The sequence below is a fragment of the Equus quagga genome, chromosome 14 (genome assembly GCF_021613505.1).
Source record: "Equus quagga isolate Etosha38 chromosome 14, UCLA_HA_Equagga_1.0, whole genome shotgun sequence".
NCBI classification, from domain to species: domain Eukaryota; kingdom Metazoa; phylum Chordata; class Mammalia; order Perissodactyla; family Equidae; genus Equus; species Equus quagga.
This window is the reverse complement of record NC_060280.1, coordinates 27,330,754-27,357,101: the sequence shown is the minus strand read 5'-3', so window position 1 is coordinate 27,357,101 and position 26,348 is coordinate 27,330,754. Positions and strand designations below refer to the sequence as shown.

Below are 26,348 nucleotides of genomic sequence, written 5' to 3'. Positions count from 1 at the left end.
GGCTTGTATTTACTTGCTTTGGTTCTTAGGACTAATGATTGGTTTTTTAAGTGTCCGTTTTGTGCCCTCCTCTTCCTTCCAGCACCCAGGGAGGACAGATTTTTATTCTGTGTTAAATAGCACACTTTCAGGTTGGATTTATTTATTCATATCACAATTTTTTGTTCTAGGCAGACAAAGATTCCTGCCCTCGTAGAGCTTATTTCTATGGTGGTGGTGGTCCCTGGGGAGAGAGAGGCAGGAGCAGACAATGAACAATAACTATAATGCATAAGTAAACTACATAGTATATTAGAAGGTAAGGAGTGCAGTGGAACAAAGGAAAAGTAGAATCTGGTAAAAGGGAGGCCAGGAGAACGTTGTCCAGGGTCAGGGGGCCTCGTCCGTGAGGTGCCCTGGGAGTCTTGAAGGATTATCACGTCCAACCAGCACAATCTGCCAATAATGTTCTCCGTATTAGAAGTGTACTGATTCTCATCTTGTCAATCACCAAACCCTTCTGGAATCATATTGGCCAGGCCTGAAATGCCACCACCTTTGAACTGGGTTTGGATGAAGTGGAAGGCAGGGGCAGCACCCCTTGATTCAGGCAGAGAGCAGAGCACTTTCACTTCCTTTGGCATGTTGGGGGGAGATCCTGAGAGCAGCCCAGTCCTTTCACCCTCAACTGCCTCTGGCGAGCGCTGCTTCTTGTGTTAAGTCCTTAGGGATATGGAACACAATAGTCTCTCTCCTTAAGGAGATTAACTTCTCATAAGCTTTCATTTATGTATGTAGGTATTATTTAATTTTGAATAGTAAAGACAGTACTATTTTATTTAATTTTGAATAGAAACTACAGCGCTATAGAACAAAATTTTAAAAGTATGCACGGGAACTTAATTTATAATTTATTCCCTCCTTTTATTTCCAAAAAGGTGACTTAAATTAAAATACAACCATAGCTGTACACAGGAGAGTTAAAACTGGATCAAGATCAGAAATCGCAGTGGTAACAGGAAAGATCATTTCATCAGGATTTAACCAGAGATTTTCTTTTCCGAAAATAGGTTTATTGTTTTTGTAAAAATAATATAGAGAAGCAAGCAGCAGTCACCTGAAGTCCCTCTATCTAGAGAGTGATCATGTGTGTGTATCTCTCTCTCTCTCTCTATATATATATACATATGCGTGTGTCTAATTTTACGTAAATGGGACCATGCTATACTTATTATAAATCAGGTAATTAGTGGAATCGAGTAGGTTGAAGTTTCCTGATAAACACAGCCAAAAAGGGATACAGAGAATTTGGTTCTTCAGGAGAGAAGAACTTCATTCTTACATCCCTTTATAGTATCATTTTATGCATAAAGCAAACATTTTTTAAAACTATGCTGTGTGGGTGCTGATGTCCTAGGCTACAGGGGGATTCAGAGAATAAGCAGTCACAGCCTTTGCCTTAAGAAGCTTACTCAGACTGCTGACATCAAGGACTTGAGTAATGTGATGGCCATTGTCTTCATTGGCCGTTCTGTCCAAGATTTACCAACATTCTACTAGGACGATCCTTTTGCCAGCCCTAGTAACAGCTTGGGTGTCGTGTTGACTCAAGGAGCAGTCCCTGGGGCTGGCCCCTTCTCCACACGTAGCCCTCCATAAGCCTCCTGCCACAGGCACTTGTTCAGCCCAAGTCTGGGCACCTCCTTCTGGGTTGAACTCTGACCCAACCCAGCTAAAGGCTAAGCCACAGGGTCCCAGGATGATCACTGTGACTTAGCCTAGCCCTCACCAGCTCGTGCAAATATACCCAGCCTTCAGCTAAATTCAATTAGTTTTTCTTTAAGAAGGGAGAGAAATCCAATTTTACCAAACATGGACAGACGGTGGAAGGCACTTTGATGTTACAACCTCTCAGTGATGCTTTACTTAGTCACAAGTTCATAAGCAAGAAGGCTTAATTACTTGGGAAAACACAGGCTTAAAACTGGACACAATGCCTGAGTATCCGCTCTTGGGTGACTTGATTCGAACCCATGCACCCAGTTCGTGTGTGGTGCAAACTTTGATGTGTGCTGTGACAAGCTGAAAGTCATGACCCCCTCGGGGACGCTCCTTCAGATGGCATTTGCAGGATGTGTAGGCGGAGAGGCAGGGCCTGCCAGGCCTGTTTGCTCAACTTTGATGTCCAAGCAGCCACAGGCCCCACTGTTTGCTCTTTCACTGAGGGATGGATTAGGAGCCTCCTACCTTTCCCAGTGGACAATGCTGGCAATGGAGTGTGACGACTGTTGACCATTCCAGGAGCCTGGCAGACCAGAACAGGCTTTGGGAGGTGCAGAGCCTGGGGGGCCAAAAGCTGTTTATAAGGACAGCCATTTCTCCAGATGTAGCTTTCCTTCAGGCCTAATGTTGGTTTGGTGCTTATAGTTGAGGTAAAAATAATCTTATGAGTTTTTGCAGGTAGCAAGTATTGCTTGACCCTCCATCCAGTGGCACTAAGGTATTTATAAATTGAAAGTTTAAGTCTTTTCTATTCCCTTCATCAGCTTGTATGTGCAGGTGATAGTGATTTGGAAGAAAAATGGTATGATTTAGGTTCTTATGATTTCAAATTCCTCGAAAAAAGAAGCTGTCAGCACACATTTGATAAAGGATTAGTCCCTAGAACACGTAAAGAACTCCTTTTACAAATCAAACTCAGTTTTTTAAAAATGGGCAAAAGATTTGGGCAGACATTTGCCAAAGAAGAAATGGATGGCAGATAAGCACATGAAAAGATACTCAGCATTAGTCATTTAGGGAAATGCAAATTAAAATCACAATGAGATATCGTTACAATGGCTAAAATTTAGAAAAACTGACAATACCAAGTGCTGACAAGGATGCAGGACAATGTCATCATTGCTGATAGGAACACATAATGGTATAGCCACTTGGAAAACATTTTGGCAGTTTCTTATAAAGGTAAAACATACATTTACTGTATAACCCAGCAATACCAACTTCTAGGTATTTGTCCATGAGAAATAAAAACGTACATGTGCAAAAACACCTGTATGCAAATATTTATAGTAGCTTTATTCATAATTACGAAAAACTAGAAATCACCCAAATGTTCATCAACTGGTGAATGTGCAGTTTATGGTACATTTATACAGTGAACAACTACTCAGCAATAAAAAAAGAACAAAATACTCATACATGCAACTACATGGATGAATCATAAAAGCCTTATGCTAAATTAAAGTCAGACACAAAAAGCTACCTACTGTATGATTCCATTTATATGACAGCCTGGAAAAGGCAGTACTATAGGGACAGAAATCAGATTAGTGACTGCTAGGGTTTAGGAGTAGGAGGAAGGGCCCAAAGGAACTTTTAGAGTGATGGAAACACTTTAAATCTTGCTTATGGTGGTGGTTATACAATCAGAACTCATCAAATTGTACATCTTAAAAGGATGAATTTTACTATGCGTAAATAATACTGCAATAAGCTGACTTAAAAAAACTTTTTAAAAAGCCATCATCCCTCTCTAATTTTCATTATTAATTGTGACCAGTGGTATACTGAGAATTCATGTTTGTAATGTCAAAATGAATTCATATTGTTAATGGTCACTTGGAATGTTTTGAATTCTTATTGTTGATGGTATCTCACATTAGAGTCTGTATATTCTGATTGTTAGTAGAGAATAAAGATTGGTGAGTTCACACCATTCGTGATATCATGAAGTATAATTACTGATGAATTGTGATACATTCAGTTTACAAGTGGTATACAGTGGGCTTATTAAATTCACAAAGTGTCATATGATTCTTCTTTATACAAGGAGACAGTTCAGGGTACAGGACTGGGAGCTGCCTCCCATCCCACATCATTCTTGGGCTCCTTGTCCCTGGACTGCCATGAGGGGAGACCACCTAACTAGTGTGGCCATTGTGGTGCTTCAGGAACCAGAGATCCTAAAAGAGTCGGGTGCAGGGGGAGATTCAGATTTGAGTCCACTTGGGCTTGCTGGTTGCTTTGAAAGCCCCTGCCTCAGAGAAGGTGAGAACCGTGAGGCAGGGCATGAAGCTCCAGCAGAACTGTTTGAAATTCCCCACAAGAGTCTCCCTCCCTCCTTCTGCCTTTTCTCCCGGAGCACATTTCATCAGCATCGGAAGGACTGCTTCCCGGCACTGCCTTCCCTGCTTGGCCAGGGTCCCTGAGGAGCTGAGCTAATGAGTGGATAACACGCATTTGCCAAGGCCTTCCTGGATGTGGTACCTGGGCTTTGTTAATTTTAAAATGCCGCCATCCTTGGCTGAAGACCATTTAATTCCCTCTCACAGCAGTCATTTATTGTTAGCATTTGCTTATTTTCCCTCCACCTTACTAAGGGCGGGGATGGGGGGGAGGGGGTGCGGGATTAAACCCTATCTTTAAGAAACTGGCAGCCCAATCCAGGGTGCTATCCTGCAGGAGAGGTTTTACAGGCCTTTATGGCCCCAGCAGCTCCACAGCTGCCCTTAGAGGAAAGAGCCGGTGCTGCTCTTGCAGCTGGACAAGGGGCAGCATCCTTGGGAGGCTTTCCTTCCTTACTGTCTGGCCAGAGCAGAGCAGGCAGAGCACCCTGCACCTGTGTTTCAGTGTGGGTCTGTAGGGGGCCTGACCACGTGGAGGTCCATCAGCCTGTACAGACCTACAGCCTCTTCCCAGGGTCCCGATCCTATTCTCAGCCTGGCTACTGGCTGCTGAGTGGTGCTCCTTCTGCCTGAGGAGGCTGGGCTTTGTGCTATTTGGTCTCCTGACTGTAGTGATGATAATGGCTATGGTTGTTTGGGTGCCTTCTGTGTGCCCGGCCCACGTCAAGCACTTCCTATGTTGGCTCTAATCCCCAGCACAATCCTAAAAGGAGGGATTGTTATCCCTATTTTATAGATAGGGAAAAGGAAGCTCAGAGATGCACAAGGTTGTCCAGTCAGTGAAAGAGGGAGCCAGGATTTGAAGCCAGGTCTCTCTGAGCCCCAAACCCGTATTCTTTCCACTGGACTACACTGCCTATGGAGGGAAGGGGCAGGGAGCAAGGCCATGGGATGGACCACGGGCTACCTGGACCAGGAGTCATGTCAGCTCAGGCAGGGTTTCTTGATGACCCCCACTGTGTGCTGGATGATTCTGAGAAATCTAAAAACTGGCAAACCACTCTCCTTGTCCTCAAAAAGCTAACTATCAGAAAAGGGATAAAACAGGTCCCACTTTAACTGTATAATGAGGCAGAATGTGGTCAGTACCCCAGAGAAGACCACCCAGAGTGCTTGGGGGGAGATCATGAAAGGAGGCCCTTTCACATGAGATGGTCCTTGAAAGATGGACAGGATTTGATTGGTAGAGCTGGAGAGTAGAAGGATGGCATTTCTAGGAGACAGACCCTTGTGAGCATAGGCTCACAAAGGTGAGAAGGGAAGGATGTGCCAGAGCTAGGAGGAGGAGCGGGCAGGAGACCAGGGAGTGTGAAGAAAGGCCTTAGCCATCATGGGCCCTGATCCTCTCAGGCTGCCACAGTCTAGCGTGCGGTCCAGCCGTGAGCTCTAGAGCCACACCACCTGCGTTCAAATCCAAGCTCTTCCTCTCACTAGTTCTGTACTTTGGCAAGTTCTTTCGCTTAACTGTGATTATTTCCTCAGCCATAAAATGGAGATAATAAGCAGATCTACCTCAGAAGGCTGTTTTGAGGTTTAAATGTGTAAATATATGTAAAGTGTTCAGGACTGTGTTATTCTAGTTAATAGTATAGTTGTAGTGGTAGTGCCTTAATTATTATTATTACTAATACTGCTGCTGCTGATTGTGGGTCGCCCCAAGAGGAAGGTGGTGAATGGCCTGCAGGCAAGCCTATCTTTAATGCAGGTGGGGGGATTGCTTGTCTCTCACCAGTATCTCAGGTGACTCAGAAATGGGAGAGCTTTGGAGATTCTTTTTCCACTCCTTTTCATTGAAGAAGCTGGGCCTAGAACGTGGCACTCCAGAGCAGGGCGCTTTGATGTGGCCCTGGCTCTTGTCCCAGGTGGCCACCTGCCTGATGCAGGACAGTGCCCAGTATTTCCCAGCAAGGCAGGGTGGGTGAGGGTGCTGGCCAGGTGCCTGGAATGCCAGCACCATGCCCCCAGAAGAGTGTGCCGAGCTTGACGTTTCTCCCACCACTGCTGCTGTGGCCGATTATCTCTGAGTAACAAAGAGTCATTTCTAATCCCATTTGGAATCATTGCTCAAGATAATCCTGTTTCGTAGTAATGATATTCCAACTCCAGCATGCACCCGTTTTCTAGTTTGAAGCATGCCTTGACCTCAGGCAACCCAAGACGCTGCTGCTTGCAAAGCAATGCCAGCTCATTTGCCTAACGTGACAGTCTCAGGGTATCCCCCTCTCCACCACTATATTTCTTCCTGAGGTTCTGTGTTCAGTGCTGTCTTCATGGAGAATATCATTTGGGGCCAGGAGAGCCTCCAGTGCTCATCCAGTTCAGCTGCTTGGGCAAGGGTGTTCCATTTCTAGGAGTGTTCCTCATTCTAGGAGTCATAGGGTCCACTCGTGCACCTCTTCTTTAAAGACATCAGACCCACTCTGTGCTATGAACTACTTATTTAAGTAGGGCCACAGGATCGTGGGTCAGGGGTATACAGTAGATATGGTAGGTGTATCTGGGTTTCAGCAAGGTATTTGGCTGTCTGTCATGACATCCACGTGAATAAAATATGATGTGGTGAATAGTTTAGGCAGACTAATGGTGAATGACCTGGTTCATTGTTTATATATGAATGGACAGGAGACTGGAGAACAGACTCTACGGGTCAGCCACAGGCTCTGTCCTATTCTGTAGTTACATCACTGATTCTATTGAGACTACTGATAAATGCCAGCCAAATTGGCAGACTAAATGAAGCTCAAAGAGGTAGCCAATATGTTGAGTGAATGAATTGGGGACATGAAAAAAGAACTCAATGGGCTAGAGCAATGGTTAAATCTGTGGTGATAGAAATTAACAGGGTGGAGTGTTTCAGTCTACAATTAAAACCAAAACCAGCTGTAAAATTCAGAGTGAGGGAGACCCAATTTAGCAATACAAGCAAATAAAGCCCAGGAGCTGACTGAAAACTCACTGTGTGCATCCACAGTGCAGTGTTAAGGCCCCAGAAGTGAATTGATTCAGCAAATAGATACTGGCCTGTACTAGGCCCTGTGTGCGACAAAACAGATGGTGAGGCACAGTGCCTGCTTGGGGGAGCCCACGGCCTGGTTGTGTGTGACATGGTGCTGAGGAACAAGGGCTCTGGAATGAGACTGCCTGAGTTTAAAACCTAGCTCTGCCGCTGACTAGCTCTGTTGTTTCCTCTTCTGCAAAATGGGAATAATAATAGCACCTACCTCAGTGTTGGGTGATTTTGACTATTAAAATGGGCATAAAACTGCTTGGTGTGGTGCCTGGACATAGTAAGTACGCAGTAGGTATCTGCTGCTGTTATTCATATTTTTGGGTTTCTCACTGTTATTTTCATCCAAAGTCTACGAGATATACCAGCCCTAACATGCTGTTATGGATTATTTGCCTAGAGAGAGCCCAGTTTGGGCCACTACTGTGGTAAGAACCCCACAATCGGGTTGACCACACTGGCCCATAGGTTTGGTGACTGCGTGTTATGAACCACAGACTGAAAGACATGAAAGTCTATTTAGAACTAAGCTGAGGCTGTGAAATTGGGATTGTCCTGGAAACGCTGTGATGGGCGATCTTGATGCTATGGCCCTCTGCCTAATGTGCCATGCCTGCCTTGAGCCTTGCCCCAAATGATCTCACCTTGTCTAGGCCTACCACTGATTCTGACCCTTGTCCATCTGAATCAGATGCTCTCTTATCCCAGCAGGCTGCTGTGACCTGCTTTACTTTAACCACCATCTGAAGGCATCACTGTCCCTGGTACACGGTAGGCTCAGGAACTATGGGATGGTGAGACAGACGAACGGATGGTCAGATGGGCAAAACCAGTGTGGTTTAGGGGAACGTGCACCAGGTTTGACCCCAGACAGACCTGGATGTGAATCTTGGTTCCTGTGCTTATTTAATGTGTACACTTGGGCAACTCATGTTATTTTGCTGAGCCTCAGTTTACTCATTTATAAAATGGGACTAGTACCTCATGGCAAGTGGTTATAAGGTTCTGAAATAGTAAGTGTAAAGTGCTTAACGCAGTGTAGCTGCTTTATTTTGCTTTTTGACCTTTACCTTTTGAGAGAAGTAAACAAAAGATTATTATCCTCATAATGATAATAATGAGGAAACTGGGGCACATTCTCTACACAAGTACCTTGCTTTCTACCTAGTCTTTGGTTTGTTTCCTAAGGAAGCTGACTTTAAAAAGAGAACTGCTCTCCCTGCCCTCTCCACCCCCAGCTCGTGCCCCCGTGCCCCAGGATCTCTAGATTTAACACATGCCAGTGCCTTTGGTCAGGCCACCCTGCTTTCCTGGCCAGCCCATAGACCAGCCAGTAGACTGAATAAGCCACAGCTCATGTGACTTTGCAGCAAACCTCCTCAACTATGACCTCTTGCTTCCTCCCTTCATCGAGGTGTGCACTGGGTTCAGAATAGGTCAACTCTTTGTCTTCTCCTTGGGACCCGTGACGCTCATCACAGTGACCCTGTGCTTTGGATGTCGGGGGTAGAGGGGAGGAGGAGTTGGAGAAGCTCCTCCTGAAGCTCAACATTGTGTGGGGACGACCTGGAGCTGGGATCACTGCCCTTCTTGCTTCACCAACTCCAGCTGCTCGCCAGCCGTCTTTGACACGCGCCTGGCCCCACATAGGCCTCAGCTCACACCACAGGTTTCCTCGCTCTTCCTAAACAATGTGACGACCCCAAGCCCCTCCGGCCACTGAGAGCAGAAAGCCTTAACATCGATCGATGTAACTGTCCTTCCGTGCACTGTGACGCCCCACTGCCCTGAAAGCAGGAGCTCATCAAGGTCAGTGCGAGCCAGCCTTCCTACACATGCTCCCCCCTCTAATCTAATTACAACCTGATCAGCAAATTAAAACGTGCCTCATGGGGGCTGTGGCTCCAAAGGGAGTTCCATGAGTCCCCGGAGCTGCCTCTTAGGGACCACCCTCCTGTCCATTTCCTCAGCTTTGTCTGGGAACTGCCTGGTGGAAGGCAAGAAGAGCCTGGTGCTCAGGAAAGGAAGATGGAGGTTTTCCACAGCTAAACTGCCCACTGCCTAGTTTGGATCCTCAGGTGGGAGAAGGCTGGGCAGAGCTGAGCCAGTCATCTTCCACCTTTCTTCCCAATTTCCCACCAAATAAAATAATGATTTCATTTATTCATCCTTTATTTATTCATGCACTCATTCAGAAAGCATCTGTTGACTACTTACTGTGATCCAGGCCCTGTGCAAGGAGCTGAAAAGAAGGTTAAGACATGGCCCTTGCCTCATAGTCTAGTGGGAAAGGCAGATCAAAGTCAACAGGCGATCAGGGTACAATATCATGAGGGTCACCTTCCCAGGGGGTGAGTGCTGGGTTCTGTGCAGACAAAGAGGAAGGGAATGGACCAGGCTGGGAGTCAGAGAGGCCTTAGCTGAGTTGGTGACCATGTCACTGAGGAGCCCTGAAGGTGAATGAGCACCAACCAGTTGAAGCAGGAGGGACACTCCCAGCAGGACGAGTGACATATTTGATGGCCTTTGGTGTACTTTAGGGTGTTCATTGTTTTCTCTGGGTCCTTAATTCTTCAGTCCCCAAGATCACTAGATCAACAAAGGAATTAGAAGTTCTGCAATTGAGAGGATCCCTGAAGGAATAAACTCTTGAAACAAATGGTCAGGTTCAGTTACTGAATACTAGAAGGGCATAGGGAATCAGCCCTTTTAAAAATCGTCTATCCATGTTGCTGCACGTGTGTCCAGCCTGTTGCTTCTAACTGCTGCAACGTTTCGTAGTATGTCTTGACCACTTTTAACTTATCTGCTCCCCCAGTGATGGATGCTTAATTGCCTACAACTCCCCACTGCCACAAAATGCTGTGATACATGTCTCCTGTGTTGCCCTGTAAGAATTTCTCTGGGGGGCTGGCCTGGTGGCGCAGCAGTTAAGTTCACATGTTCCACTTCTGGGTTCGCCAGTTCGGATCCCGGGTGCGGACATGGCACCGCTTGGCAAGCCATGCTGTGGTAGGTGTCCCATATATAAAGTAGAGGAAGATGGGCACTGATGTTAGCTCAGGGCCATTCTTCCTCAGCAGAAAGAGGAAGATTGGCAGCAGATGTTAGCTCAGGGCTAATCTTCCTCAAAAAAAAAAAGAAAAAGGAATTTCTCTGGGATAGATATGCTCGGAAGCAGAAGTGCTAGGTCATAGGGTAAGGTGCTTTAATTTGACAAAGTATTACAAGGTTGGCTTCCAGAATGGCTACAGCAGTCTGTCCCCTAGCAGTGCACAAAGTCCCGGAACCCCACGTCCTCACCAACACTTCACATTTTTCAGCTTTCTCCTTTTGCCAATATGTTGAATTTAAAGTAATATCTCGTTGTTTTAATTTGCATTTCTCTAAAAAAAATGAGCTTCAGGGTCTCTTCATATACTTAATAATAATCGTGTTTGTTTGTTTGTTTCCTCCTCTGGGAGTTGACTATTCATATCCTTGCCTCATTTTTATGTTGGGCTTCCTGGTCCTAGCATTGCTACTAAAACCTGAGTTGAGGCAAAGTGCTCCTACAGACTGTTAGCTACCTAGGAGTCACTGTAGGGGAAGTGTGGGAAATACAGCAGAGTGATGAGGACATGGACTTTGTAGCCACACTGGCCTGGTATGAACACCGCCTCTGCTCCTTACAGCTGAGTGACCTTGGACAAGTTACTTAACCCCTCAGTGCCTTAGTTTTCTTGTGTGTAACCTGCCTTATAGGGTTGTTGTAAAGATTAAATGTATTAGTATATGTAAAGTGTTTAAAACAGCTCCTGACACATAGGAAGTATATACAAATGTTAGCTCTTGTTATTAGATGCTATCTTCCTCCTACTTAGCCACGCTTTGTACCCTTGAGAAAACAGATACTTGTACTAACAGGCAGTAGAAACAAGGCAGAGAGAAAACAGCTCTCAGCCTAGGATCAGAGCTCACCTTACAACCCTCACCTTGACTGTTCACAAGACCCAGTCTTTTTGGTGAGTCGGCTCACTTGGGTAGAGACAAGAACAGAACAGATTCTGATGGGCACACAGGAAGGCAAATACTGCTACTAGAGCCAAGTCACTAAAGGACAGACCCCGATCCTCTTGGGCTAGTGACATCCCCTGATTCCCAAATTAGGGAAATAGGGTGTCTAGAGATTATCTCTAGCCTTTGAGGTTGTTATTGGCATTGGTAGGCATATCTTTCCCCAGACCACCAGAGGCCAAATCCTGAGCTGGCTCGGAGAATTGCTAATATTCCTAAGTCTTTGCCCAGTGAGAACCTGTGGAGTCGTCACTGTAGTTCCTTTGACTGGGGATGTTTCCTGTTATAGAGAAACATAAGGGAGTGGAATGGTATACTCTGCTCCCTTTAATCCAGCTGTTAAGACCATGAAGGCCTAGCCCATACACCACAGCCCATTTGGCACCAGCTACTCAAATTTAAGGCAGTAATAGCTAAACCCCAACTATGAAATGGCAGCCAGTATGCCAGTCCTAGAACAGAGGGGGCACTGCAGTCGTCCTTTGGTGGATCACCTTGATCCACCAGGCACTGCTCTGCCTCCCTTTGTGCCATCATATTCTGGTTTTACTGCTGACCCTGTACTCCGCTTGTGAGCCAGGTGGGCTAACTTACCATCTCCCCGTAAGTCACGGTCTCCCAAATAGAGTTCCAAATTTGGGGATTTATTTCTACTTCAGCAAAAAACATCACAGAGGCAGAAATCACTTCATCTCCAAAGTCTCCTCGCTGCTGCTGCTAGTTTCTGCTTCTTTTGCCTTGCCTTGAACTCTGATACCATTGTGTCCCTTGTTTCTGGCTGCGTACTTGGTTGGTGATCTGCTGTTCTCCCTCAGCCTCTAGTCCTTGACATTGACCTGGCTTTTGACTCTCTGCCTCACATCTCTGCTGCTGGGTCTCCAGCCCTTGCTTCTGTTTTGGCTATGAGCTTCTTTGCACTCCTTGGGCCTGGCCTACCTACTGCTAAGCCTGTTCTCACCAGCCTTGCCTTAGCTTTCTCAGCCTGGCCAGCCTCCTACCCTGCTGCTGCCGTGCTGCGGCCCACAGGTCCACAAAGTTCTTTTTGATCACCAAAGCTAACTATACTTAGGTAGCCCTCTATCCTGATCTGGGCTAGCTTCTCCAGGAAGGGCCTGATTCCTGTGGAGCTCTGGGTTAGATGCTTTGTAAGTACATGATGGCTATTGGACAAAAAGCCTACTAGCCATCTGGGAAGGTGTTTGGTGCCACTCTTGGCCACAAAGCAGCCACAATTCCTTTAGTCCTAGCTATACCCCACTGTGGGGCTGCTGCCTTTTGAGTTTTATTAAAAGTGAAGGGAATCTTCTCCGAGGTTGCAGAATGAGTCACTAGCTTGGATGCTTACCCTTGCTGGCCTCCAAGTTTGTGAAGTGAATTGCCCATTCCCTTTGATTGGGTTAGCCGCCCCAGGGCCGAGTCTAGTCACTCCCCTCTCACCATCCTGCCAGACCACTGTCTGCCCTCTGGGGCCACGGGCAGCATACTTGGTTGTTTGGACACGTCTTGCAGCCTGCAAATTGGACAGATGGGATCAATACTCACGAACCTGGAGAGGCCCAGGTAGCACAGTCAGTGACACTAGCTGCCTAGAGGGACAGCCTGCCATGGGAGGCAGTGTGATTGAATGGTGATTGGACATAGCAGCTGAGGATTAACCAAATTATGTCCCTTTGAGTTTAGATTGACAAACCCTCCTCACTTGGATTTTCAAACAAGCCAGGTTGTGCAGAATATAGAAGAGCTGCCTTCTTAACACAGGGCTGTACCAACATGATTCCTGGAGGTGGTCACATATATATCTGGTGCCCACTTCTGCCCAGATTCATGTTTCTATCACTAAGATTACACGGACAAAGGGAAGAGAGCTCATATTTGTGGAGCTCCTTCTATCTGGCAGGTACTATGGAGTTTTACGTACTTATAACCTACAGGGGAGGCATCATTATCTCCATTATTCTGGCAAGGGAATGGAGTCTCAGAAGTGTAGTAACTTGTCCAAGATCACAGTTAGTAAATGATAGAGCTTTGACTTGAACCTAGGTCTCTGTGTGTGTTATAAAATATCATACTGTCTTCCCAATTTAAGTGTCTTAGTTCATACAATCATCTGTTACTTAATGACGGAGATACATTCTGAGAAACACGTTGTTAGGTAATTTTGTCGTTCAAACATCATAGCCTGCTGGTGTATGATATAGCCTACTACACACCTAGGCTATATGGTTCTAATCTTATAGGACCACCGTTCTGCCCATCATTGATCAAAACGTCATTATGCAGTGCATGACCATACTTCTCTTGACTTCCCCACAGCCCAGCGGGAGGGTGGGGTACATAGTAATAATAACGAACTTTTGTTGAGCACTTACATGTCAGGCACTGTTCTAAGCACTTTACATACATTAACACAACCATTTGAGCTAGATAGAGACTTTATCCCTGATAATTCTGAGATTGTAAAGTGATGGCTTTCTAATTTCATCATTCCTTCTACATTTATTGGTTGTCGTTCTACACTAAGGAAGAGCTTTCCCTTCTCCCCCATTGACTTATTAATTTCTTTTCTTTTTTTTTTTTAAGAGTTTATTTTATTTTTTCCTTTTTCTCCCCAAAGCCCCCCAGTACATAGTTGTATATTCTTCATTGTGGGTCCTTCTAGTTGTGGCATGTGGGACGCTGCCTCAGCATGGTTTGATGAGCAGTGCCATGTCCGCGCCCAGGATTCGAACCAAGGAAACACTGGGCCGCCTGCAGTGGAGCGCACAAACTTAACCACTCGGCCACGGGGCCAGCCCCAATTTATTTTCAATATGAACTCATGGAGTCTTATTTTACTCAATGGTTATAATCCATTGCTGTCATTATTCATGTTGATGCCCGGATTGTCCTCGATTTTAAAGCCAGTGTTCTTAACCTCTGTCTCACGTTACCTCTCTATGGGATATTTTTTTCTCACTGCCTTCAGTTAGTTCGCCTATCTATAACAGGGTTTTTGACAAACTTTTAATTTTCTGGGAAAGAAGACTAACGCCAGTCTTATCTAAATTATGTGTAAGCTAAGAGCAAATAGTCTTCAAGTGAGAACTTGACAGACTCTGCTATGAATTAAATATCTGAGTTTTAGACATGGATTTTAGCTGCTTGGAGACCCTTCTTTTTTCTCTTTGGAATCTTAATCCATATCCTGGGTAAATTACCTGTGAAAGGTAATTCTTAAGATCCTTTTAGGTCAGGTGAATAGACACAGGAGACTAACCTGACCGTGTTAGATCAGATATAGAAAACCTCAGCCATGTGGGAGATGGATTCTGGTTCTTTGACTTACCTGTGAGGCCTGTGTGTTTGTGTGCATGGGAGTTCTTGAAATTCATTCATCCCTTCAGCAAATAATTGAGCTAGGTCCTATGCCTGTTGAAGGTAATGAAATCCAAACCAGTTGGTACAGGAAAAACTGTCAACACTGCTGGTTACAGATATTGAAAAACTAATAAAAAAGGGAAAAACTAAAACTATAGTTTGGCTTTTTAATAGTTATGATAATTAGAATAATTTTTTGAATGCTTACCATTTATGCCTTCAAAAGCGTTAACGGTTTTCAAGGCCAGTAAGCAAAAGATTAAAATAGTCAGAGAAAAGTGGGTAGAGGACATTATTCATGAGAAGAAAAACACAATTGACTATTGTGATTCATGAAAAAAGAAACACAGCTAACTTGTTTTTTAAGTCCAACCTTACAAGTAATCGAAGAAATGCAAGTTGAAACAGCAATGTAATTCCTTTTTCTCTTTACCAGATTAACACATTATGAAAAAGGAAAAAAACTCTCTATTTTGGTAAAAGAAGGGGAGAACAGTTAATCTCATCTTACTTCCTTTGCTGGTAAAATGAAAATTGGTACAGTCTTTCTTAAAGGCAATTTAGTAATGTTTATGAAAACCCTTAAAAGTGCTTAAACGTTTCACCTAGAACTTTATCTCCTAGGAAGTTATCCAAAGGAAATAATCAGAGATGTGTTATGAAATATTAAAAATAGTCTAATTGTTTTACAATTGAAGTTTGGCTAAATAAAGTAGAGAATAATCTTATCGTTGGAATACTGTGCAGTTGTTAAAAACAATGTGGCAAACAAATATTTACTACATGGAAGGTGTGTGTGTTAAAGAGAGTTTATGTGGGATCTCATTTTTGTAAATAAAAATATTCATACTTGAAAAAACTGAAAATATGTTGTATATTCTAAAATATTTTTCTTTTTTTATTATGTATATTTTGTAAATTTTTTATAGTGAACACAAACCTTTTTTTATTAGGAAAAAAGGAGAAAGCATTAGCACGAACATTACATAATAGAAGGGAAACTAACATATAGGGAGTACTTCCTGGGTGAAGCACTGTGCTCGGTGCTTTATAATTTTACCTGATTCAACCTCACAGCAACCCTGTGGAGGCCCCTGCTTCTGGTCCTGGCTCCCTCCAGTCCATTCTCACACAGCCGCTCGAGTGACTCTTCTAATAGCAAAGGTTTGGAAGGAAACACATCAAACTATAAAGAGTGGTTACTCTTGAAATTTTGATTAAGGAGATGGAGATAAGGGGAGACTTTCATTTTTTTAACTTAATATTTCAATATGGTTTGCATTTTTTTAAGTATGTTCATCTTTTGAAGTGGGGAGGAAAAGCGTGTTGTCATATCATTTCCCCTCTAAAGCAAGCCCTCAGTGGCTTACCTCATCTCCCACTGTTCTTCCCCTTAAGCTCTCTACTCCAACTCTACCTTCTTCAGGTGAAGCCTTGTGCTCTTTGCTTCCAGGAATTGTAAATGCATTGAGTCCTCCCACTTTACCATCCCAGATCTGGCTACTCAGCCTTCAAGTCTTCAATACTTTAAATACCACGTCCCCTGGGAGGCCTTTCTTGCTCCCCTCCCGTGGTTTCCCACTGCATATGGTAGTTCTCCATCACACTTTTCTGTAATTTTATGGTAACTTGTTATCCTTCCCAGAAGGCAGTAAGCTCTGTGAGGGCACAGACCCTAGCACCTAGAACAATGACTAGAACATAGTAAACATCTGTAAGTAATTGTTGGCTAAACACTTCGTATTTTATAGTTGTGGCCAAGCCTTAGAGAGGTGTTAAATAACTTGTTTAGAGCCTCTCAGGCAGTAAGTTTCAGAGCCAGCTTTCCCACCCCTGCTTGTCTTTGACATTCGCAGAGTTCGTGTTCTTTCCACTGTACCACTCGCATGAGCAGAGGCAGATCTAGTCCCCAAACATGCTTCAGAATCCAGGTCTCTACTTCCTGGACCCTTCCTGCTTTTGACACTTGTCATCTTTCTGATTTCTTCCAGTGTGGTGCAGGTTCTGCTTGCTGCTGGTGCTGACCCAAACCTTGGGGATGATTTCAGCAGTGTTTACAAGACTGCCAAGGAGCAGGGAATCCATTCTTTGGAAGGTAAGCGTGGGCTACCCTGCCATTCTGAGAACTCTCCTCCCTGTGGCTTCCAGGCAGCCTTGCTCTGTGCCAGCTCCTCAGTGAGAGCCTGCAAGCCCCTTATCCTCTAGGAATTCACAGATAAGCCAAAAGGCCTAGAACAGATGCCCTTCACAGTCCCCTCTGGCTCTGTAATTTATGTCACTTCAGAAGTCTTGGGGAATAAAATAGAGCCCTGGTTTCATGATTGGGGGAGGGCTGGGAGACCCTTTCAGCTGGTGTTCTCCTGAAAGTGCCTCAGCCTGTGGAGTCTCAGATGAGCGGACAGTGGAGCAGGTTTCCATAAAATAATTAAGGCAACTGCATGGAATGTGGATTTGTTCTTCCTCTACTTCCTGCAGACTTACCCTGCCCCATCCCTGCCCTAGAACTAGAAAGCAGCCTCACTGGTTTTCTCAGCCTCAGAGATCCCTCAACACTACTTTGAATATTGCTTTTTCCCCCTCCTCTTTATAAAATACAATCCTGTCTGTGGGACTGGCCCCAGAACTTACTGTATGACCCAGGACAAATAGCAGACCATCTCTGTGCCTTGATGTCTGTGCTTGTAAAGTGGGGTGGTCATCAGTGACTCCCTGAGCTATTGTGTGTGGGGTTGCTTGGACTTCTCCAGAAGAAGAAGGCGGTATGTACCTGTACCGGGGCTCGGTCGTGTGTCTTTTGGAGGGTACTTGGTCAAGTTAGTCTGTGTTGGCTCTGGTGAGTAGTTCTTCAAAAGTGGGGTTGAGAAGAGGGCAGGTTGCTCTGACTGCGGACAGAAATGAGTGTTTTATATTTGAGGTTTTCTTGTCCAGATTGGCCCTCCTCCTGCTCATTATCCTGGATTGCTCGCAGAGGCTGGGATCGCCCTCAGTTTCCAGCAACAGGACAGCTGAGCAGTGGCTGCTTTAGGGTTGGCAGTAATGCCAGGAGGACAGCCAGCCTTGCTGACTGCCTGAGGGTCAGGGCAGTGACCTGAAGGAGGTTCAGCTGAGGGGAGGTTCAGCCCTCAGAGCTGTCAGTGAGGCTGCCACACTGACATGGGTATGGTAGCACAGAGCTGGGTTTCTCAAGTCAGCACCTGAGGGGAGTGCCAAGCGCATCAGAGTGTTGCTGCTCAGGTGAAGTGTGGAGGTGCCCTCCGCCTGCCTCTCCACCTCTCTACACCTGCTCCTTCTGTCAAGCTCCCTTGCTACGGCTAGATCCTCCACAGAGCCTTCCCTGTCCTTGACAATAATTGCAACCTGCCCTCAGCTGCTCTTTTGAATGTTCTCTAAATCTTGGCCTTTTTATGGTTATTTGAACTCTCACCTGCCCATATATCTTTTCTCTCCTCCTCAGCTGACACTTCCATGTGCAAGCCATGTCCTGTGCCTCCTTGGATTCCCCACTGAGCTGGAGGATTATGTTCCCTTTATGTTTCAAACAGGAGAATTTCATGAATTCCAAACTTGCCCTATATTTGCAGCCTGATATGTGGGGACTCTGCTTATGGGCTGTCCTCTCCTCACTCAGACACAGCATTGCCACCCTCAGCTCTGTCTTCTGTTCTGGTGCTTTCACCAAAAAGGAGGGAGGAGCATTTGCTGAGAGGGCAGGGCCAGGGAGAAGGGAAGGGATTATTTGAGTGCCTTCTCATCTGCTCTTAGGATCCCGACGGAGCTCAGTAAGCAATTTTGATTCTACAGAATCTCAGAGCTGTGAAGCCATCTAGTCCAACCTCTGCTGTCACGTCACACCAGTCCCCACCCCCTGCATTCATGTTTTATACCTTTGTGTTCTAATAGTTCTCTCCTGGTTGGTGCTCGTAGTCAACGTTCTAGATCAGTGGTCAGCAAACTCTTTTGGAAAGAGCCAGATAGTCAACATTTTAAGCTTTGTGGGCCAGTTGGTCTCAGTTGTGACTACTCAGCTTGGCCATTATAGTGCAAAGCAGCCATAAACAATACGCAAATGAATGTGCATGGATGTGTTCCAATAAAACTTTATTTACAAAAATAGGCAGCAGGCTGGATTTGGCCTATAGGCTGTAGTTTGCCAACCCTGTTCTAGATATTCTTTTCTCTCCCTCCCTCCCTCCTTCCCTCTCTCTCTCCCTCCCTCTCTCTCTCTCTTCCTTCCTTCCTTTCTTTTGCTTTTTTTTCTTTTTTTGGTCAACCTCTGAATTTTTTTAACTCTTGTGTTAGCCAGTTTACATTCTAAGTAGGTAGGTAGGTAGATTTGTTAGTGCCATCGAGTCAGTTCCAAGTCCTAGCAACCCTGTGTACAGCAGAGCAGAATCCTGACTGGTCTTTTTGCACCATCTTCTTACCTTCCAGCGCTACATCAGACAATGCTCCACTGCCATTCATAGGGTTTTCGTGGCCAGTTTTTTCAGAAGTGGGTGGCTAGGTCCTTCTTCTTAGTTTGTGTTAGTTTGGAAACTCTGCTGAAACCTGTCCATATGGGTGACCCTGCTGGTATTTGAAATACCAGTGGCATAGCTTTCAGCATCACAGCAACACAGTGTGCCACAGTATGACAGCCGACAGACAGATAGATAGACAATAAAAATATTGGAAAAGGCTATTATATTCCTCGTGAAATAAAGATAAAAATATTAAGTATCTCTTCTTATTTTGTATGACCTACAAATTGAATGAATAGGTTTCCTATGGATTCATTTATTTATTTAAAAATAGTTTTTAAAAAACTTATTGATCACATTCCTATCTCGTAGGCACTATTCAAGGCACAGGTGTATTAGACAGACAAGAGCCCTGCCATCAGGTACTTTATGTGCTAGTCTTTGATTTAAATGTTTATAAGGACTCTATTAATAAGTACAGAACCCTGGAGCACATGATCAGGACAATTTTGAAGCATTAGTCAACATTCACAATTGCGAATCCATCAAACTTCCTTCTTTTCTAGCCATTATTTCTCCATCTTGTCCACAAAATTTTAAGAGATTTTCTCAGACTTCTTGCTAAAGTAAAAACATGTTTAGCAATCTTATTTTCTTGCACAGTAACTATTTCCCAAAAAGATGTTAGGTTATTCTGGCATGACCATGTCTTGTTCTTGGAGAATCCATGCTGGTGCGCAGTAATCCCCTAAGTGTTTAAGAACCATTAAAAAACGTACATTCTAGAATTTTGTCAGCAATCATTGGTAAACTCACTGCTCTGTAGCTTGTAAGATCTACCTCTCTCTGCACATTTTTCTTTTTTTTAAATTCCAGACTACCTTTGCCGGCCACAGTTTTCTGGCAGCTCATCCCATTTGCCCCGGTGCATCAGCTTGGGTGTGCTCTGCTCTCTGACTTCACGCACTCTGCTTTCTCACTCTGGGCCTGGAGACTAACAGTCCTTTAGAATCACATCAGGGCTCTCCTCTTCTTACCAGCCTAAACCTTTAGCTCTTTCTTGAACAGATTTTTCTTTTCTTTTTCCATTTAAAGATACCTCATTCTTTCATCCATTCAACCAGTAGTTATTGATTGCCCACTATAGGCAAGGCACTGCACCCTGCTCTTGGCCTTTCTCATTGATGGAGAAGACAGAAACGAAAGACTTCTGTGGTTCTGTCTCCTTTGGATTGGACTGGCTTTTTCACAGGAAGTTTCCTGACTTATGGACATGTGTGAGGAGGTTAAGTAGAACAAGAGGTGCAAGCCCCTTGCCCAGAGTGTGTCTAGGCAAATGCACACGAAAGTCACAAGCTCAGGAAAGTTAGACAGTCCTTCAGTATTGGAGCATAGAGTCAGTGGCAGAGTCCATCAAGTTCACTAAATTTCTGATAGATATTTCTGTGGGACTCAGCCTGTGCTTAGGACTGAAGGGAGGTGATGAGTTGTAGTTTGGGACCTTGGCAAGACCTCCCTGAACCCCAGTAATATATCCCTTGTCTCCCTTATCGGTATTGTTGTGAAGATCAAGAGATAAAGTATGTGATGCGTGAATTGTAAAGAACTGTACCGTTGTGATTGCCTATTTGTTTTGTTTATAATTCAGCATGCATTTACTGAGTGTCAGGCACTCTGCCAGGTGCTAGGAATATAAAAATGAAGAAACATGGTCTAGCCCCTCAACAGTGCTCCCAGGCAAGTAAGAAGACAGAGCTTGAGAACAAGGCACCACAGTGCAGAGGTAGATGTCCAAAGGCTGTAGGCAGCACTGATCGAGGTAGTGATGAGCTCTACCTGAGGGCAGGCTGCTGTCTGGCAAGTGTCACAGGGTAAGTGACTTTGAACTGGGTCTTAAGGATGAGTCAGAGATTGCCAGGCAGGCTAAGAGGGATGGACTTTCCAGGCAGAAGGAGCACTTGCAGAGACATGGGGTGGGTGCCCGCAGGTGGAATCATCTGCCACAGTGTTGAGAATAGCAAGAAGTAAGACTGGAGAGGAAAGCAGGATTCCACGTGGGAGGGACCTTGTAAGACAGTTCTGGGGGGCTCACACTGTTTTCTCGAGGCCATTAAAGGATTTTAAGCAGAGGAATGTTTAAGTTACATTTGCAGTTTAGATGGACCATTCTGACAGGATGGGGCATGAATTGGAGGGGAGAGATTGGCAATGGTTCTTAACCTTTTTGGGGTAATGAACCCCTTTGAGAACTAGGTGAGAAGCTCTGCTCCTCTCTCCCAAAATGCACTTATAGTTTCTGAGGGTTCCTAAAAGTGATCTTCTGGAATGGGAAAAATAGATGTTAGAAAAATATGAGGAGGAGGTTGAGTATTCAATGGAATGTGGGAATTAATGGAAAGAGAGGCGCCTGTGGTGTCACCTCGGTTTCTGATTTGGGTGAATGTGGATGTGGGTCTGGAGAAGTCTGGCAGGAGATAGGGATTAGGAGTCACTAGCATTTACTGAGTGGTTAAAACAATGGATGTGACTGAAACTACCCAAGGAAGGGAGTTCAGGTGAGGGGTGAGAGGACAAGTCCCTCACTCAGGGTACCGGCATTTAAGGTGTGAGGAGGAAAGAGGATCCAGGCAAGGAGAACTAAAGGTATCAGAGAAGGTGCCTTGTTTTCTCCCAGAGAGGCTCTGTGTCTGTTCTGCCTGCTCAGAAAAGGCACAGCCTAGAGAGGAAAGAAACTTCTGTGCCCTCCTTGCTAAGACTTTGTCATCAGTTGCCCAATTCCTAGTGACACCCTTCTCTTGTTTTACATATGGCCATTGCTCCTTAGTAAGAAGCCTGCTCAGCTGGACACGTTGCATGCAGTATCTTCCACCCTTGTCAAGGTTGGTGTTTCTGGGTGGTGCAGGTGACAGAGAGATGCTTGGCACAGAAGCCTTATTGCCCTGACTGTTCTGTTTATTCTCTCCAGCCCTCAGAGTGGCATCTTCAGAGGCACAATGGTGTCCTGGAGAAAGGTCATACTTCAGTGCCAGGAAGTCATGTTTCATCTAAGCTCTGTCACTTACCAGCTGTGTGATCTTGAGCAAGTGACTTAAGTTTGTTGAATTTCAGTTTTCTCATCTGTAATGTTGGGATAACAGTACCCATTTTAAAGGGTTGTTAGGATAATGAGATAATCATTTGTAAAGCACGGTGACGTTTGACAAAGAGTTTCTCTACAGAGTTGGGTTTTGGCTCAGTGTAAGGCAGGAAACCAGCCTGAGTAACTCACCACTCAAGGGGCACTCACAGAGGCTGGCTAGCTATCAGGGATTCTGTGAAGGGTCGTTGGGTTACATGGCCTCCAAGGACCCTGTCGGTCCTGTGATTTCTAAGGTTCTAGAAATTCTAGGCTCACCATCAGACCAAGTAATGTACTTAGAAGGAGTGGGATTTGAGCTGGGCTTTGGAGGTTGAAGAGGAGGGGAAAAAAGAAAAGATGTTCTAAGCAGGGGACACAGCTTGAGCAAAGGCACACTGAGAGCACACATGTGGAGAGAGTGTGGCGATCATGGCTGCTTCTCTACCAACTCATTCCTCATCTTGACCACATTCCATTCAGTGCCTTGAGCCCTACCCAGGCCTGCTCCAGGAGAGTTCCACTTGTGGCTGGCTGATGGGTGGTCGGCCCCAATCCTCAGGTGGAGGAGGCAATAAATTAGTGGTAACAGTAAACAAGTCGCCCAGCCGGGGATGCCGCTGGCTGCTTGTAAGTAACTGTTATAAACATTGGGTGTCTGGGGCTGTCAGAAATGCAAGCAAGCACTCTGAGTGCCTCTCATATGTACAATTAAAACAATAAAACACGGCAGAAACGTGGTCAGAGCAGGCTATAAATCAGCTTCTGTTCTTAGCTCCAAGTGGTGGCTGAATAAAGATGAGTCGTGCAGAAGTTGGATTGGCATAGGGCCCTTCTGAGGGTAGAGGGTCTAGCTTGCCAGGCTGGACCTGCCAGAACCAACCTCACTAGCCTGGGTGGCCCCCTTCCCACAGCTCCAGGGGCTGCAGGTCTTGGCCTGCTCCAGCTGATCTCCCCATCTCTGTGTCTTCAGATGGGGGACAAGACGATGCAAGCTGGCACATCACAAACCAGTGGACAAGTGCCCTGGAGTTCAGGAGATGGCTAGGAGTCCCCACTGGCGGTAATGCAACTGCTCTCTATAATATGTTTCCCGCTCCCTACGACATGCCAAAGAGTAGTCTTATCCTAGCTCGTCTATTCAGTGTAAGTTAACCACCCAGCATCCACTGCATGCCCAGCGCTGCCCAGGCATTGCAGAGAGAAAGTATGCCCTTGGAGAGCACACACTCAGGTGGGAGTAATGAGGCTCCCAAGGACATAAGAATCCCCTAGAGAGCTTGTCGAAACACAGATTCCTGGGCCCCACCCTCAGAGATTCTGATTCAGTAGGTCTGGGGTGGGACCTGAGATTTTGCATTTCTAACAGGCTCCCAGTCTTTGAGTAGCATCACCTAGGTTACAGGTGTTAGTCATGGCCTTGTGCTTGAACTGCTTTAAAAAAAACTCATCTAGACCTTCTCCCTGGAAGAGAGATGATTTTGCCACTTTAAGCTTCACTCTAGAGAGGCTGTGTGCTTCAGCTATGGTATTATGGGTGTACGGAACACTTCAGAGCTGTGACACCTGGAACGATTTTTTGCACCTCTCAGAGGCTGTGTCCTTTTATTGGTAAAATAAAGGTTATTGGGAGAGTTAGAGGTAGTAGATTTATCCTTAGCCTAAAATCTAGAACATAGAAGGAATTCCATTAATGTGAATTCGTGTTTTTACATCATCATCATTATCCTCATCATACTCTTAGAGAACTTGATTCAGAGTCTCTCACACAACCGTCCAGATGGTTTTCGGTGGTAGCTAACTATTATCCACAAGGAGCCAAACATTATTCAGGGTCCAAGGAATGGCTTAGCCATCACCTAACTGTGTGACCTTGGGCAGTTTTTCTCATTTGTAGAGAATATTACTTCCTACACCATAGACTTGTTATGAAGATCAAATTGAAGAACTTATGAAATTACTTGAGGAAATACAAGGCATCATACACACGTAAGGTGCTAGGAAGAATAGCAATTAATAGTAATAAAGTTTGAAGACATGACCAAGACAGTATTTGACAAGGGTCCAGGCAGAGGAATGGATAACAAGGATTATCAGAGCTCACGAAGGGAATCTCTGACTGAAGCATCAGGAAATTAAAATGGTATTTGAGCCTCAGAGTATAAGAAGGTTTTATGGAGGGCGTGCAGGTGAGTTCAGTTGGGTGGGACCAGAGATGGAGGGTGTGTTATGTCTAAAACAGAGGTGGGAAACAGAAAAAAAAAATGTTTCAGGCTGGCAAGTAAACTTGTTAGGGTGAAGCATCCACACAGCAGAAGATTCATTTTAGAGAGTAATGAGCCGTGAAGATGCAGTTAGACTGGGGCCAGATCAAGACCCTTGGACTTGATCCTTAAGACAGAGAAGAGCCTTTGAAGGTCCTAGAGGACAGGGTACTGCAGAAACTGATTCCTTCCAGGATGGAGAAGCGAGGGAGGTGGTAAGATGATGATGATGACAGCTACAGCAGCAGGTAGCATTTATTGATACTTACTCTGTGCTCACAGCAACTCTATGATGTAGGCACTGAAGGAAACTGAGGCAGAGAGATGATGCCAAATGCCAGCAAAACTGTTCCCAGGGCCGGCCCTGTGCCCAAGTGGTTAAGTTCATATGCTCTGCTTTGGTGGCCTGGAGTTTTGCCCGTTCAGATCCCAGATGCGGACATGGCACTACTTATCAGGCCATGCTGAGGCGGCGTCCCACATAGCACAACCAGAGGGACCACAACTAGAATATACAACTATGTACTGGGGGGCCTTGGGGAGAAGGAAAAAAACGAAGATTGGCAACAGTTGTTAGCTTAGGTGCCAATCTTAAACAAACAAACAAACTGTCCCCTGCAAGCATATCAGCCTATATGTGCCCCACACTTAGAGAACCCAGCAAGCATATCAGCCTATATGTGCCCCGCACTTACAGAACCCAGCAAGCGTATTAGCCTATATGTGCCCCACACTTAGTCAGCTCAGAATCTCTGGCTTGTTCAAAGTTTTGGAAGCCTTGGGAATCTGCCAGGCCAAAAGCTGTTTGGGCAGGCTGTTATTTTTCATAATGTCCCTGCCTCTTCCTCATCGTTGTCAGAGCCTTGTCTCGCCTGCAGGGCCGGTGGTTCTACATGTCGTTTCTCAGCAGTGTCAACCACTATAGAGTCACCAGGATGGACAATGCACTGTCAGTCCATCAGGCCTTTTGGCCAACTTCAAGATTAAGTGTATCAGTCAGTTAGGTTAATTGTTTCCATCCTTTTAGCCCTCCAAACCTATATATATATTTGACTAGGAGAGGGAGATAGACTGGTTGACATGTTTTATTAAAAAGAATAAATTCGATACATTTATAAAAATAAGAAAAAGTGGGATGGGGTGGCAAAGAACTAGTCTTGTGATTTTTAACTGATTTACATATTTTGTGTATAAATATTTTTTCATCGAAAGTTCCAAATCAGGGATGGGTCCCACACACCACACAAAATATATTAGAGACATTTATATGGATAGCAGGAAGGGAGACAGAGGGCTGAAATTTTCCAGGCACCCAGTGATTGATGGGGGCTGAGGCTCCCCCTGACGCTTTATTGAGTTTCCGATGATTATCTCTCGCTGAGACATTTTTTACAGATGACGGTCGAGCTGTCACAATGGACCATGGGGGAAAAAAAACCAACAATAATAACACTTTAATCTTTTTACTGCACTGCTCCCTAGTATCTCAGATTCATCTTCCCTGACGCACGCAGTTCATTATTCTGCCCCTCCCTGGATGGGAAATAAAGGAAAATAAATATATATGTAGACACACTTACCCACATACATACATACACACAGAGTGTATAAAAGAGACCACCTCAGAACCAGAGAGGGGCAGAATTTATTGTTCTTTTTGCAAGTGTTGAGGTTTATTAGTAGAGATGCTGGGTTGGCTTGGAATTGGCTATTAATTACAGCATTTTGTATTTGTTTTTTATTGCGAGTTTTTAACATCTTGAAGAAAAGGCAGAGGAGAGGCAAGCAGGTGTAGAGATGGGGAGCACAGAGGGACCAAGTTTGGCCAACCAAGTAGCAGAGCTGGCTGAGAGGCAAAGAGGGCAGCCTCCTTCCTCTTGTTGCCAGCCCTGGCTGGCAGATCCCTGGAGCTGAAAGAATACT

At 45.1% G+C, this 26,348-nt stretch overlaps 1 protein-coding gene across 1 annotated transcript in view; it reads left to right on the top strand.

Annotated features, from left to right (window-relative positions):
* Positions 1 to 26,348, top strand: part of CLPB (caseinolytic mitochondrial matrix peptidase chaperone subunit B) — a 136,785-nt gene that overhangs the window by 32,332 nt on the left and 78,105 nt on the right. The window contains exon 4 of the mRNA XM_046637706.1: positions 16,578 to 16,681. Within this exon, the coding sequence (XP_046493662.1) occupies positions 16,578 to 16,681 (104 nt within the window). The remainder of the gene's footprint in view (positions 1 to 16,577; positions 16,682 to 26,348) is intronic.